Below are 15,553 nucleotides of genomic sequence, written 5' to 3' on the forward strand. Positions count from 1 at the left end.
ACTTTCCCCATACTTATCCTGACAAAACCTTTCATACTCCCTAAAGAAATCATGCACATCCCTACTTCCATACTCATTATACCTTTCACACCGGGGTACCTCCCTCACATACATAGCCTTTCTCACTTCTTTCTAACTTTCACTCTCACTTTCGCTACTTTCACTCTGTCCTTTCATACCCTCTTCCAAATACAAAGAGTCCACTTCTGCACTTACATTCATCTTACTCATTACACTCTTCTTCCCCCTCTTTTTATCCACTTTTATCCACTCACCTCCATCCACCTCACTATCACTACTGCCTTCACCCTCTCCCTTCTTTCCTGCCTTTCCCACTTCCTTACCCTTCTTACCAGTTTCCTTTCCCTTTCCCTTCTTCCCTTTTTCTTCCCCTGACTTATCCTTACCTTCCCTCTGTTCCTTCCCTTGCTTTTCATTCCCCTTTTCCTTACCCTGCCTTTCATTCTCTCGTTTCTTACTTCCTATTTCCACATCACTTTCATCACTCACGCTTCCATTCACTTCTTCCTCCTTTTCTTTCTCTCTTGCCCCTTCACACGTTCCAGAGGACCTGCCTCCAACAGCCCCTTCTCCAAAACCACCCTTGAACATACCTTTCATCATTTCTTCCACACTTTTCATCATTCCCTCCAACTTTTTATCCATCCTCTCTTCCATTCTCTCTTCTGACTCTTTCATCTCCCCTTTCATTTCTTCTTTTGCACTCCTTAGCATTCCCCCCATCTCCTCCAACTGACTCCTCAACTCCTCATTCTCACCCCTCAGCCTCTCATTCTCCTCTCTTGCCAGCCGCAACTCCTCTCTCAACCTCACCAGTTCCTCTTCCATTCCCTCCAGTCACACTACTAGCCACTAATCTCAATTGCAGCTGCACCACCAGCTGCCCACGTTGGGCGCCAAATATTATGTGGCGGAATTTAAAAAAACACAAAAAAACAGTACACAACACTCACCCTGATCGTCAGTTGCTGGAAGATGGAGTAAGGCGTCCACGGTCGCCAACACAGCACCCAAAACCACACAAACAAAACAAGGAAACAAAAAAAAAGAAGATAGAACTATATACACAACAAGAACAGTACACTAACAAGAAAAACCAACAACTCTCAAAAAGCACACAAAAACTGTCCAAGACCAAACGACTGACTAGCACTAGCTCTGACTCAAGACTCACTCCAAAACCGAAAAATCCTCCACATATTCCACAGACGGACAGCGCCGTAAACAAACTAACGACCTCATCCCCTTTCCAACAACCAAGCACTCACCAACGACCATTACACTCGCTCTCTCTCTCTCTCTCTCTCTCTCTCTCTCTCTCTCTCTCTCTCTCTTTACAAAATGTTGGGAAATGCTAAATACAAACAAATTTATTCATCCCTCTATATCATGTAGAAGTTTCCTTGAGGATGCAAACAGGTCCAAGATTGGCTTGCTTCATACAATAAAGAGATTCTGACAACTTGGGATTGAAAGGCCATGATGGAAAGGACAAGCTTCTGATGGCCCAGTATGTCCTTCAACGCTTAGTCCCTGAATAAATCAAATGACTAGAGGACTTTATTGATCTGTCAACAGAGGAAGAACTCTGCTATTTGGTCGAGAGGGAATGCTGGATCCAGCTTCGCTGCTTAAGTAAATGTGTTAGGACTCATGTCTTATCCAAACAGACTACCACAGAGCTAGGGTTGAGCAGTACTAGAGCCGTAAGAGAAACGCTTTGGCTCACCAAAGTATACATGAAGGTTCCATTCTTCTTGGGGACTGAGTCCTAGACATCTTCCCAATTCTTCAAATGGGCTACTTTGACCTAGATCTGAGGTGCTGAGAAGAAGACTAGAACTAAGCTCAGCAGAAGAAGGAACTCCCATGAGCAAGTCATGTTCAGACAGCCACCACTGGAAATCCAAGTAAAGAAACCTGGGCTAAGAAACAACACGGAGGTGTCCGACTGTTTTTCCCTGTCCCAGTAAAGGTTACTGTTAAGAGCCTTCGAGCCCCTTTATTCAAATGCAGTGAAGAAGTCAGACTGAAGTAATGCTCAGACAAAAGGGGAAATCAAATGCAGGAAGAGCTAGAAATCGGGAGAGGTCGAAGCACAAACTCCCAATTGGGAAACTTTCCTGAAAGGCGGAACTAAAAGTCTCTCTGGAGTTCAGATGGGGATCTGGAAGAGTGCTCCCTGCATATCCCAGCTCCTATCCAACCACTCTGGAGAATAGGTGAAAGAACTAACTGGATTGTCTCCCTCTTGACCTTCATCTACTGTCCAAGAGAAAGAAATGAGGAACTGAGGTCGTGCAGCCCATCATCAGGAGCCGAGTACAAGAAAAAAATGTCAAGCGCTCTGAAACCAGTGTCGGAAAGGCATCGTTTGGGAGCGATAGCCTGTTGCAACTGTGTGAATCTCACAGAAGAAGAGAGCACCAGAGATTTCCTTCTAGAGAATACAAAACAAGATCGGAAAAAACTCTAAAACCATAACTGTCCAAGTCCGTACATGACAGGGCACGGAAACAGTCCAAGGGGTCAAGCCTATGGCACTGGACACTCGAACACTAGACTTTCGGTGGATGGTGTAACAGGCCCAGCAAATTACTAAGTTGGTGCTGAATGTTCTCCAACGAAGCATAGGAGTGGACGCAAAATTCTGAATCTAAGCTGCAATGTAATTACTTGGTAAGTTACTTATATAAAACTCAATTTCGAAAGTTTTCCTCAGATGAATTGGTTAGGGTTTCTGATAGTTTCATTCAATTTCTTATGGAATGAGGTTAGCATTAATTTCACTTGTCATGAGGCTTTGATAGCACATGTTTCAATAGTGGTACTGGAATTAACATGGCATGCAAGCAACAGCTCAGCCTCACCTTACTCCTGAAGCAATAACTACATATTTTTTTCATTGGCAGCTCTGTTTAAAGTTTTCTACATAAGATAATTAGGCTTGCTTCATAGAAAATCTGCAATAATGCAAGATTTGTATTTCTAAAGAATGATCCTAGGAGGAAATATATATATAATTTAAATAAATAGCACATTACGTGTTTAAATCCACGAAGACTTTGGCTTCAACTATGGCTGAACATCATTTAGTACTAGACTCATCAAACTGGCAGAAATATAATAGGGCTCCTTTATCAGTTGAAAACAAATGATTGGCAAAGCTCCAGAGCTGCAATGCTGTTTATCAGTAACACCAGATTAGTCCCTCTCTGTGCTTTCAGTACATCTCAAATGCCTTCATCTGCGTCACAGCAGTTGTAAAACAATAGTTTCATTCTGTTGCAAATGTAATGTATTCAGTTATGTAAAAAAAATTATATATTATTTACAGTGACCATTAACATCTTTGTTAAAAAATTAGAAAAACCATAAACACATTAACTGTTCAATTTGCTTATCAAAATAAATAAAAAACTCACCTCGGATACTTTTCAACATCCAACAGCTCTTGAACTATACTTGGACCTTCTTTCCTTTCTCCAACTAAAAAGAGAATTGCCATGATTGCACGCACTTGATGCCAAAGGAATGCTTGTCCCTCAATGGTAGCGACACACATGTCATAACCATCAGAGGTTTCCCCACCCCCTGTCTCTGGGCTTGAATTGTAGTCCAAATGCGAAACATCAATTGCTGAAGACGTTCCATTATTACCAGAAATCTGACCAGAAGAATCATCTGTTATCATATTCTCCTCTTTTTCTGAATATCTGTCACACTTCTCATCACAGACTTGTGAACTGAAGACAGACTTTTTCACATCATCTCTGACTTCACAAATGTCAATGGCCAAAATACGTCGGCAAAAATTGATGACTCCGTTTCCCACATCCATTTTGCAGAAGTTTCTGTAGTCGTGAGAGCCAATCAAATGCTGTGCTGCCTCATTCATTAACTGTAAATAAGTTTCATAACTTACAAATTATGTTCATGGAGTGGGGCAATATTATGGGGTCTAAATACAACTTTATTACAAACAGCAAAGCTGAAAAACAATCCATCACAAAGCTACATTGGATTCCAACTGGAGTGTAATTCACGAAGACACGCTAGCTGCAATCCAAGGTACTTACTTTGATATCTAAATTACCCCTTGGAAAGAAGTACTTGTAAGTTCGATGAGAACAGTCAAATCTTGCTGAAAACCCAACTGCTACTGGGCACCAAGCAAGCATGCGTATCTCTGGGGGTAGAACTGTAAACAAAACATTCTGTACGATTACAAGAAAATTTTTCATCCAGTACATGATATAAGAAGCTGAACATCAATTCCATGAACCAGTCAACATGGTAAAGAAAAACAAAGAATGAGAACTTGAATATTATGGTAATGTTCATCAAAAGTGTGAACAAGTACCAGTTAAAATGTTTAATTTTTCTCCTTTCAAATTCCACTAACCATACCATAAATAAAGATCAGATTACTTCATTGTCTTCTGGGATTTCACAAAAAGTCCTAACATTCCATACCACTCTGATTCTTGATCTCCATCATAAGAATTTTACTCAAAGAAAAACTGAGTACAATCATTTTAATTTAAAGTAAGACTTCAACAACACACAAATCACTGACATATCTGGTTATGAAGCCCAGTTTATCTGTTAAAAGCAATAAAATCCATTCAGGAACTATATTTTCACTGGATGGAGCTGGTCGCTGGTCAGCATCCAGCCTTTCCCACATTTACCATTTCTCTACTGAATGCCCTTCCATTCTCACCACATGCCAAAACCATCTCAATTAATTTTTCTTCTCAGCCTCTGAACACCAAGCATCTTGACAAAACACCAATCCAACAAAATTCATGATAGCAACAACTAGTGATTCAAACTACAGTACAAGATTTCAATGTTCGAAATGAATACACTTCATTAGGATACAAGAAATTACTAAAATGGTCAAAGTACTACACGGTTTATTGGCAATACATTGACACAGTAAGCACTGCTTTTACTTATAAGAAATTACAAAATAATTCCTATCAATCTGAAATCATACTGCTTCATTTATCAGTGCATCACTTCAATTCTGTCTAAATTAAAACATGCATATTTGACCCTTTGATCAACTGCTTACTGTAATCAAACTGCAGTACAAGTTAGGTTTAATCTCATACAATTTTCTGCCTCTTCATCCTTACCATCAGATAAAGAGACATTCAAGTAGATTCTATGATCAAAGGTCTCTTACCTTTATTCAGTAACATGACATAGTTAATTTCCTGATCATCACCATCCACACACGCTGTTGGCTTGTCATCCCCAACAATTACGCCAGTTCCTGAAGTCAGACGACTCCGTAAGGTAATGGAAATGACCTGGTCAAAGGCACTTACACCTTTGTCGGTTCTGCCACATCTGGAATGTTAATATTACAACTGATGTACTGTAAAGTAGTGCCTATAATCACTGTTAAAAAGCTTAGTACTGTATACTGTAAGGTAATGTAATCCTGTATATACCAACACGAAAATATACTCGAATGAATGGATTGCATCAGGACATGCTAACCAACCTCCTCAAAATATCTCACCTGTGGTAGTTGGAAGTTTCCCTCAACTCTATTAACCGAGTTTTCAACAGAGCAGAAAAGATTTGAGCCTCAATTGTTTGCTGAGTGTCTTCCTGCACAGCAAAGCCACTGTAATCCCATCCTAAGTAAGCAAACTTCAACAGCACATGACGTTTGGAATACCTGAAGTGTAAAACTGTGAATCATTATTATGATCTGATTAAAGTCATTAAGATTCTTCTCTCCACAGTTTTCTCTTTCTCACTCTTCCTCTATTCTGCCTCCTTTACACTGCCTTACTCTAACCATACCCATTCTACCGGCAATTTTGAACTCTGGGCTCAAGAAAGAAACACATTCACAGAAAATGACGTGTCCAATATGAACTCACTTTGAAAAGTCAAAGGGCCTCTCTTTCTTGGGCTTCCCTGTCTCAACTGCAACACCCTGACTCTTAGCAAGAAGGTTCTGAAGCTGTTTATTGTGGGCTTCTAATTGCAAGAATCGTGCTTCAAGTTCCTGGAATGGACAAACATAAGACATGCAACAAATATTGCTAGTACACAACATAACAATTTTTGAAAGTAAATTGTATTTTTCCTAACTATACAAACCCGAGGTCCTTTACATTAGGAGATACTTTCAGGCGTAGGCTGGAAAACGGCCGTTGAACTTCAACAAGGTGGTTAGGCAGTTACTGTCCGGGAGGCGGGAGCACCGCCTGCCCGGATGTAAACATTCAATTTGCCTTTTCTTCGGCCCATGTACAGATTGAGGGGTGGCATGAGGTGGGCATAACTGTAAAGGACCTCGGGTTTGTATAGTTAGGAAAAATACAATTTACTTTCAAAAATTGTTATTTGTTCCGACACAATATACAAACCCTCGGTCCTTTACATTAGGAGACTTACTGATTGGAGGGAGGAATCTGAAAAAGTCTCTCTGAACTGACTGGAGTTCACCACCTTGTCTTCCCTTCCTGGTCGTAAGAGCGAGGAAGGGAAAAAATCACCTCTGACAAAAGATCGGGTTGTAAGAAACGCAAGATCTATGTCAGACTTGTGGGACCCTTTGCATGAAAGAGGGAAACGTCAGTTCATGCGAAGTAGGCTAGGAAGAAATGACGTCGGATGACAATAAGGCAAATACAAGCATTGGGTTTGTCTCAAAGTCATTTACTCTTTCCTCCCCTTGCAAGAGAAAGGAGTGGGGGTTGCTTCTATAACCTGAAAGGAAATAGAACGGAAGCTCACGTTATGTGCTTACCTGCCTCGATCGCCGGTCCAGCTTGTAACGGCACGTCCGCTCCCTGCCCGTGGGAAGAGAGCTTAGGATAGGGAGAAGGAAAAAGAGGCCAGTCACTCAACAAACATCTCCCCAATCCTTACCGTACAACATAGGCGAGATGCAACCTGTCCCGTTAGGGGCTGGATAAGCTACACAACTTGTTGAGCAGCCACCACAGGACCCAAGGAAAAAGTGTCCAAGGACTTATGTGCAACATCCCGGAGGTAGAAGGAAGTGAAGGTAGTCTGTCGGGACCACACACCTGCCTTCAGTACCTGTGGTACCGACATATTCTTCCGGAATGCGAGGGATGGACCAATGCTGCGGACCTCGTGAGCTCTCGGACGAAGCGTGCATCGCGTGTCGCCTTCTCCTGCAGCAGAGCACGCTCTCCTTATCGTCTCACGAAGCCAGAAAGAGATGGTGTTCTTGGACACTTTCTTTCTTGGTCGAGCCAGGTGCTAACGAAGAGTCGTCGACACTCAGGCCGGAGGTGCCGAGTCTTCTTCAGATAGCGCCGCAGCACCCTAACAGGACACAGTAGCATCTCGTCTGGATCATTATCTACGAAGTCCTCTAGGGAGGGGATCGTGAAGGACTCGAACCGTGCGTCAGGGACCGAAGGATTCTGAGTCTTCGCTACAAAATCCGGGATGAAATCGAGCGTAACTGATCCCCATCCCCTTGAGTGTTTTACATCAAAGGAAAGTCCATGAAGTTCGCCAACTCTCTTCGCCGACGCCAGGGCAAGCAAGAAAACGGTCTTGAGGGTCAGATCCCTGTCTGACGACTCTCTTAAAGGCTCGTAAGGTGCACGAGTCAGGCTCCTTAGAACGAGTCACATCCCACGCAGGGGGCCTGAGATCCTGGGTGGGCAAGACCGTTCGAAGCTTCTCATGAGTAGAGAATCTCGAAAGAGGAAGAGATGTCTACTCCTTTCAGCCGCAAGACTAGGCCGAGTGCGGCGCGGTAGCCTTTTACTGCTGAAATGGAGAGCTTCTTCTCGGCGAAGGAAGACGAGGAAGTCCGCGACCTGCTGAACAGTAGCTCTGACCGGAGAGATACCCCAAACGACGACACCAACCACAGAAGACGGACCACTTTCCCTGGTATACCGCTGCGGAGGATCTTCTGAGGTATCCTGCCATCTCTGTTGCTGCGCCGGCGTGAAAAGCCTCTCGCTCGCAAGAGATGGTGGATAACCTCCAGCCGTGAAGACACAGGGAATGCACTGCCAGGTGGAACCGCTGTGCGTGAGGTTGACGCAGAAGGTTGGGCCAGGGGAATCTCTCTCGGTGCCTCGGAGAGGAGAGCTAGCAGGTCCGGTACCAATTGGCCTGTGGCCATTTGGGTGCCACCAGAGTCATTCTGAGATTCGGGGTGATCATCACTCGGCTGATTACCCGCGAATCAGACAGAATGGAGGAAAGGCGTGCGTGTCGAGGTTGTCCCACGGATGTTGGAAAGCGTCCTCCGCAGCGGCCCATGGGTCGGCACGACCGAACAGAAGACCTGAAGTTTTCTGTTGTGCCGGGTGGCGAACAGATCTATCACTGGACGCCCCCACAGGTCGAACAGCCTTTCCGCTACTTCCTGATGGAGGACCATTCGGTCCCTACCACCTGGCTCTGGCGGCTGAGCTTGTCCGCCACTACATTCCTCTTGCCTGGAATGTATCTGGCTGACAGCTCTACCGAGTGAGCTACTGCCCACTCGTGCACCTGCATTGCCAACTGATGAAGCTGATGGGACACCAGTCCCCCCTGCTTGTTGACATATGCCACTACCGTGGTATTGTCGCTCATCAACACCACGGAGTGTCCCATCACTCGATCCTGGAACTCCTGGAGAGCCAGGAAGGCCATATGAGCTCCAGAATATTGATGTGAAGGTGCTTGTCGTCTCGGTGCCACACTCCCGAAGTCAGCAACTCCTCCAGGTGTGCGCCCCATCCCTCGGTCGATGCGTCCGAAAACAGAAGCATGTCGGAGGGGGAGTATGCAGGGATACTCCTATTAAGAGGTTCCTGTCGTCCAACCACCAGTGGAGGTCCTTTCTCACTTCCTCGGAAAGAGGAATGAGGAAGGACTGGGGTCTCGGACTGGGACCAGAGCTCCTTTAGTCTCCACTGGAGAGACCGCAAGTGAAGACGCCCGTGAGGAACTAGCTTTTCTAATGACGACAGGTGACCGATGACGACTTGCCATTGCCGAGCTTGTTGCTCCTGTCGAGACAGGAACAACTGTGCTGCCTCCTTGAACTTGCTGATACGAGTCCGAGGGAAAGACTTTTGCTGCCACCGTGTCTATCAGCATGCCCAGGTATTTCGTCCTCTGCTTGGGGTGAGATCTGACTTCTCCAGATTTACCACGATCCCTAGATCCTGGCAAAACTCGAGGAGACGATCCCTGTCCTGTAGCAACTGCGGCGAGCGAGAGCTCGCCAGGACTAACCAGTCGTCGAGATACCTCAGAAGACGTATCCGTGCGAGTGGGCCCAAGCTGACACGAGAGAGAACACTCTCGTGAACACCTGGGGAGCGGTCGAGAGCCCAAACAAAGTGCCCTGAATTGGAAGACCGACTCCCCGAGGACGAAGCGGAGGTACTTGCGCGAGGACGGATGGATGGGTATTTGAAAATACGCATCCTTCAAGTCCACCGTAAGCATGAAGTCGTTCTCCCTGATGGAGGCCAGCACCGATCGTGCTGTTTCCATCGTGAACCGAGTCTGGCGAAGAAAACGGTTCAAAGGAGAGAGGTCTATGACTGGTCTCCATCCCCCTGATGCCTTCTCTACGAGAAAGATCCGGCTGTAAAAGCCTGGAGACTGGTCCGACACGACTTCTACAGCATTCTTGCTCAGCATGGCTTGCACTTCTTGCTGTAGTGCGATGTCCTTCAACGAACCTGAAAGATAAGTTTGGAGATGGACCGGAGTGTAGGTGAGGAGGGGAGGCCGAGACTCGAAGGGTAGGAGATATCCCTCCCGAAGAACATCCACTATCCAGGTCTCGGCTCCATGTCGCTGCCACGTTGCCCAATGGCTCGACAGGCACCCCCCCACCTTTGGCAGCTTCTGGGGGGGAACGCCGCCCCTAGCGTTTCCCCTTCTTCTTCTTACCCTTGCCCCCTCTACCGGATTGGAAAGGGGGCTGAAAAGGACGGGAGTAACCCCCCCTTTTCGAGGAAGAAGAAGGCTGGGTGTTTCCTCGGGACCCCTTCGAAGACTGGGACTTCTTAGGGGCCGAGGAAGGGCCAGCCTGGCCCGAAGACCTGGCTGCAGTGGAACGAGAAGACCCGGAGGTCTTAACCACTGCCTGGTGGACAAGCCGGTCGTTCTCATCGGCACGGCGTTTGTCCACCGCGGCATCCACCAACTCTCTAGGGAAGAGAGAGGAGGAACCCAGCAACGGTCCATTCCGCAGAGCGATTGCCGACTCGGGACCTACAGACTTGGCAAGCGAGAGAGAAGCGGCGTCTCTTCGCTTTAACACCAAGTTTGCCCACAGGTTTGCAGTCTGGTGGGCAAGGTAGGAAATAGCCCTACCTCCAGACTGGCACAGTCTCCCAAAAGCAGAGTCCTCCCAGGTGCGATGGCGCCTGAGGAAGCGGCTACCTTCGATACTGTGAAGGACCACAGATCGAGCCAGGAGACTGCCTGAAAGGCCGCCATGGCGGTGGCTTCCAGGGTTGCAGCTTCTTGCTGGGAGAGAGAAACATTCTCTGCCGACAATTGCTGCAACGAAAGACCCGGATCCAGACGAGTCAGGTCCGGGTCAACCTGTTTAGTCAGCAACGCTCCTTCTATTGGAGAGTAAAAGCGCTTCTGACGAGGTAGAGGGGGAGGAAGAAGCTTCTCCGGCGCGCTCGATCGAAGGGAACTGTCTTGCCCAGACACAAGACCGTTCACCTGATCGAGTACCCCTCGCAAGCGTGGACCACGGCAGCCCCACGAAGCCTTGGGTTCCTTCTTAGGACCCCAGAAGGATTCGAGGCGTGAAGGACAATCCACAGACGAAGCCGTGGTCCCTTCCCGAGGTCATTGTGCCGACGAATCAGCGCTATAACCTCCGAAAAAGTCCTCTGTATTTCGGGGTGTCCGCATCCTGAGGCAGAGGACCTTCAAGTCCTTCCAGGGTGCGGTCCTCCCGAACTACTCTCCCGCAGGAGGGAGAACCTCGGCAGACCCTGAGGATCTTCCTGAACTACACGGGCATAGGACCTGGTCGAGCCAAGGACCGAGCCAGGAACATACCCCCATGCAGTTGAACTCTGAGGAGAACACTCCCCAGAGTTCCTCCTCTCCGACTCACGCCCTTTGGAGGAGACCGAAGGAGCGGAGGGGACAGGGGAGGAAGATCGGGCGCTCCCACTGCCCTTACTGGCAGAACCAGTAGAGGCAGCAGGCCGAGGGCGGTCATCAACCCGCGGTGATGACGGGCCCTCAGGTCGAGGAGAACATTTCATCCCAGGTGAAACGGTCTCCCGAGGAGAGCGGAGCGGCTCGCGAGCCGAGCCGGCGCGTTCGCCTCCCCTGAGCCAGTCTGGCGGCGTGGGCGCGGCCTGGGACTGGGAGGAGTCGAACGCAGCGGCTGGCTGACGCTGAGCTTGCGCTGTCCTCTAGACGCGCCCCAGACTTCTTCGAGACCGAAGCCTCTCGGGAAGACTGAGCAGGGGACTTCTTCCCTGTTTCTCCATGCACTCGGCCCCTCGGGCTGAAGCATTATCCGAACCTGACCTGGCACTGGATGGAGTGCCAGCAGGAAGAGAAGGGCACCTGCATGCCCGGCTCTTTCTCTCGTCCCACGCCCTGGTCTGTACGGCGAGAAGTGTCCACCGTAACAGACTGGGGTATCCTGGTCTCCTTGGAGACCCGGGTACTCGAGCAACTCGCGAACGAGAGTCCGGCCGCGTCTCGCTGGCCTTAGAAGCAGGAGGTTTCTTAGGCGCAGCGGGAGAGTGCCGACCTTGGTCTGCACACCCTTGGTTCCCGCTGCCCCTGGCCCGGAGGCCGGAACAGCGGTTCCCTGATCCAAGATCGGGAAGAACCAACGAGAGAACCCACTGCCTTCTGTGTGGAAGGAGACAGACCCTTAGAAATCTCAGTACGAGGTTTCTTAGGGGGGGGAGAGACAGACTTCTTCTTCTTCGGCCGCGAAGCCTTGGAAGAGGAAGAGGAAGAAGCAGCAGACGCGGCGACGCGATGAAGACGAAGATGAAGACGACGACGACACCTTCCTAGACCTCTTCTTCTTCTTCTTCTTCACCATCTGCTTCAGGAAAGCAGTCAGATCACCAATCCAAGAAAGCGAAGACGCGGACTCAGGAACAGCAGGAACAGGAACAGCGGGAGGGGCCACAACAGCAGAAGGTGCAACCCGGGCAGAGACGGCGGAGCTCGGACCAGCAATTGCCTGGGCAGCGAGCCGCGTGTCGACCAGGAACCGGCGTGGGCGGGGCCAGGGATGCAAGCGCCGCCCCTCCCGCATGCAGATCTGGTACGGGCCGCGCCAAGGTCGCTGGAAAGGGAACTGAGGCAGACGAAGGGCCGGGCTGGAGAGACAGACGAGGAACCGTATCCAAGGCCAGGCCATGTTCAGCAACGGGGCAGCAACAGTCACATACGGGTGCGATGACGTCACCATGTAGGAGGGGCCAGTCGCGAAATGGTGCCAGAAAGCCAGGTGGCAGGGGAACAGCGTGCTGGCCAGCGGATGACGCCGATACCTGGGTGTCCAGATGCGAAAGCAACTGAAATCGGCATCTGGACAAACCGCGAAAGGTGACAGTCGTGGTAGTGGCTGTTGCTGCCGTGTGGGTCGTGACTGGAGAGGGGGCCATGGGAGCCAAACCTTCCAGAGCCGAGCCAGGTAGGCCCGGGTGCAGCCAGGGTGAACTTGGTATCATCGTCTGGCTATCGAGCCCGGTACCTGAAGCAAAAGTCGGGTTAATAGAAGAAGCCTCCACCCGCTCCGAAGGGAAAAACTCCCCTCCGGAACGGGAAGAGACTTCCGAGATGAAGCCGCGGTCCAACTCTCCCCCGTGCCCTTCCACAAACGAAGAAACGTAAGAGGAAGGGGAGGGGAATCCTCACCGAGGGAGGGAGCAAGAAGAGGAAGTTCGCTGGGAGGTAGAAACGAACCCGAAACATCGGCCACCAACGGGTCGTCGGGGGCGTATTTCCTCGGACGACTCCCTGGTAGGCTTACGACGGTAAGATCTCCTCCTCTTCGAACTTGCCCCATTGCTCGGAGGACCACAAACAACACTCATTACAAGTAGAGTCGCGTGAACACACCGCCCCTGCAAGATGTGCAGAGAGCGTGTGGGTCCACATCGACTCTAGATCTAAAGGAATTACACTTTTTCCTCCCACCCCAGGACATACACGCTGGGGATGGGAGGATTTAGATGATTTATCCATAACACAAAAATGAAAAAAGGAAAATTCCCACCAAGAATGATGAAGAAAAAAATGCAGTCAGGCAGAGAGCGAAGAACAACGTCCGTGCGCTCGACGGCCGAAAGCAAATTGGAATGTTTACATCCGGGCAGGCGGTGCTCCGCCTCCCGGACAGTAACTGCCTAACCACCTTGTTGAAGTTCAACGGCCGTTTTCCAGCCTACGCCTGAAAGTATCTCCTAATGTAAAGGACCGAGGGTTTGTATATTGTGTCGGAACAAACATAATTTCGACTGAACATTAAAACACACTGCTTTAGAATTATAATACAGCATAAATGGGAATTACACTATAATCATGTACAAAACAGTCCACATTGGGGAGTCCACAGTTTTTCTTTATTTTGTCTTGAGTTACATTATAAAGACTGGCAATGTTGTTTCATGCAAATAAAGAAGTTAACTGCAATGGAATGGCACCTCAGCTTATCACAAATGTGTTGGGAAAATATAAATTTTCATAATGAAATTTCTTATTTGGATACCTACCTACTGTTAAATTAGCCTATATCTCCTGTGCCGATAGGCAAGTCGGCATTCAAACAAAAAAGAAGATTACTTGGCTGATCCGGAAGACTGTCTAGTTCACCTGTGTCTCCACCAGGTGTGTTCGAACATTTTAAGCTCTAGTCAGAATTCTCCTTGCCGCCATTGCGCATAGGTGTTTGTTGGTATTCTGTGAATTTTGGCTGTTTTGCACCTGTTTACGGTATTGTAATTTCATTTTCCTAAGATGTCTTCCACTGAAAGCAAAACCAATAACATCAGGCTATGTAGGAATGATTTTTGTATGAGTAGGATGTTGAAATTTGTAGTAGATTAACATTTGGTTTGTACCAGCTGCAGGGGTACAGAGTGTGATCTCAAAACTAGATGTGAGGAATGCAAGGACTGGTGTGAGGACTTTATGCTTGAATGTCACACATAGGAAAGAAGGGAAGCTGATAGATTGTGAAAGCCTGAGTAGGGATCTGTAGCTATCCCTACTCAGGCTAGGCATTTTGAAAGTGCTAGTATTGAGACTTCCTTCATAGCTCCGCCTTCTCTCCCCTTTCGGTTCAGAAAAAGCATAACAAAAAGTTAGGATATGAGTTCGTGACAAGGAACCGTTCCGAATCCCCCCTAGTGTACGTTCTTTTTTGCTTTCCCCTGTTAGAAGTAAGGAGTTGGTGTCCTTGCCTGTTTGTAGCCCGAGCCTTGGACTGCCCTGCGATAGTGGGACTTTGCAAAAGAGTCAGCTACCACGGAACCGGGTCGGTTCTCAAGACGATTGGGTTCTGTGCGTCTCCCTTTTCACAGTCTTATCAACTATATTTAGAATTAGTATAATATACATATTAATAATATCCATCTCAAGGTGATAATTTTCGCATTCCCTCTGTTTTTCATGCTCAATGTCTTGTACAATGTTAATCGAAAGACTGTTTTGGTAAATATTAATCTTCACTATGAACGAGACTTCTGCTGTCATCAGCACCTAGTATGAGGCTGTTAGCACCTACAAGACTAATATAACAATTTTTAAAGTAAATTGTATTTTTCCTAACTATACAAACCCGAGGTCCTTTACATTAGGAGATACTTTCAGGCGTAGGCTGGAAACGGCCGTTAAACTCTTGAACAAGGTGGTTAGGCAGTAACTACCTCCAGGTAGGCGGGGATACCCGCCTGCCCGGATGTAAACATTCCAGTTTGCCTTTCGGCCCAGGTACAGATTGAGGGGTGGCATGAGGTGGGCATAATTGTAAAGGACCTCGGGTTTGTATAGTTAGGAAAAATACAATTTACTTTAAAAATTGTTATTTGTTCGACACAATATACAAACCCTCGGTCCTTTACATTAGGAGACTCACTTATTGGAGGGAGGAATCTGAGAAAGTCTCTCTGAACTGACTGGAGTTCACCACCTTGTCTTCCCTTCCTGGTCGTGAGAGCGAGGAAGGGAAAAACTGCCTCTGACAAAAGATCGGGTTGTAAGAAACGCAGGATCAGTTGTCAGACTTCTGGGTCCCTTTGCATGAAAGAGGAAACGTCAGTTCATGCAAAGTAGGCTGGGAAGAATTTGACGTCGGATGACAATAAGGCAAATACAAGCATTGGGTTGTCTCATAGTCATGGTCTCCTTCCTCCCCTTGCAAGAGGAAGGAGTGGGGTTGCTTCTATTAACCTTAACGGAAATAGAACGGGAGCTCCTGTTATGCGCTTATCTGCCTCGATCGCCCGGTCCAGCTTGTAACGGCATTTCCGCTCCCTGCCCGTGGGAA

The 15,553-nt window shown here is 47.9% G+C and overlaps 1 protein-coding gene across 3 annotated transcripts in view; it reads right to left on the minus strand.

The window, feature by feature from the left end:
- The window catches only part of LOC136829891 (tRNA pseudouridine(38/39) synthase), a 75,484-nt gene that overhangs the window by 41,329 nt on the left and 18,602 nt on the right, over window positions 1-15,553 (minus strand). For all 3 annotated transcript variants that reach the window (XM_067088971.1, XM_067088969.1, XM_067088970.1), the window contains exons 3-7: window positions 5,931-6,058; window positions 5,561-5,722; window positions 5,219-5,385; window positions 4,101-4,222; window positions 3,447-3,922 (exon numbers count right to left, since the gene is read on the minus strand). In XM_067088971.1, the coding sequence (XP_066945072.1) occupies window positions 3,447-3,922; window positions 4,101-4,222; window positions 5,219-5,385; window positions 5,561-5,722; window positions 5,931-6,058 (1,055 nt within the window). The remainder of the gene's footprint in view (window positions 1-3,446; window positions 3,923-4,100; window positions 4,223-5,218; window positions 5,386-5,560; window positions 5,723-5,930; window positions 6,059-15,553) is intronic.

The sequence above is a fragment of the Macrobrachium rosenbergii genome, chromosome 45 (genome assembly GCF_040412425.1).
Source record: "Macrobrachium rosenbergii isolate ZJJX-2024 chromosome 45, ASM4041242v1, whole genome shotgun sequence".
In the NCBI taxonomy this organism is placed as follows: domain Eukaryota; kingdom Metazoa; phylum Arthropoda; class Malacostraca; order Decapoda; family Palaemonidae; genus Macrobrachium; species Macrobrachium rosenbergii.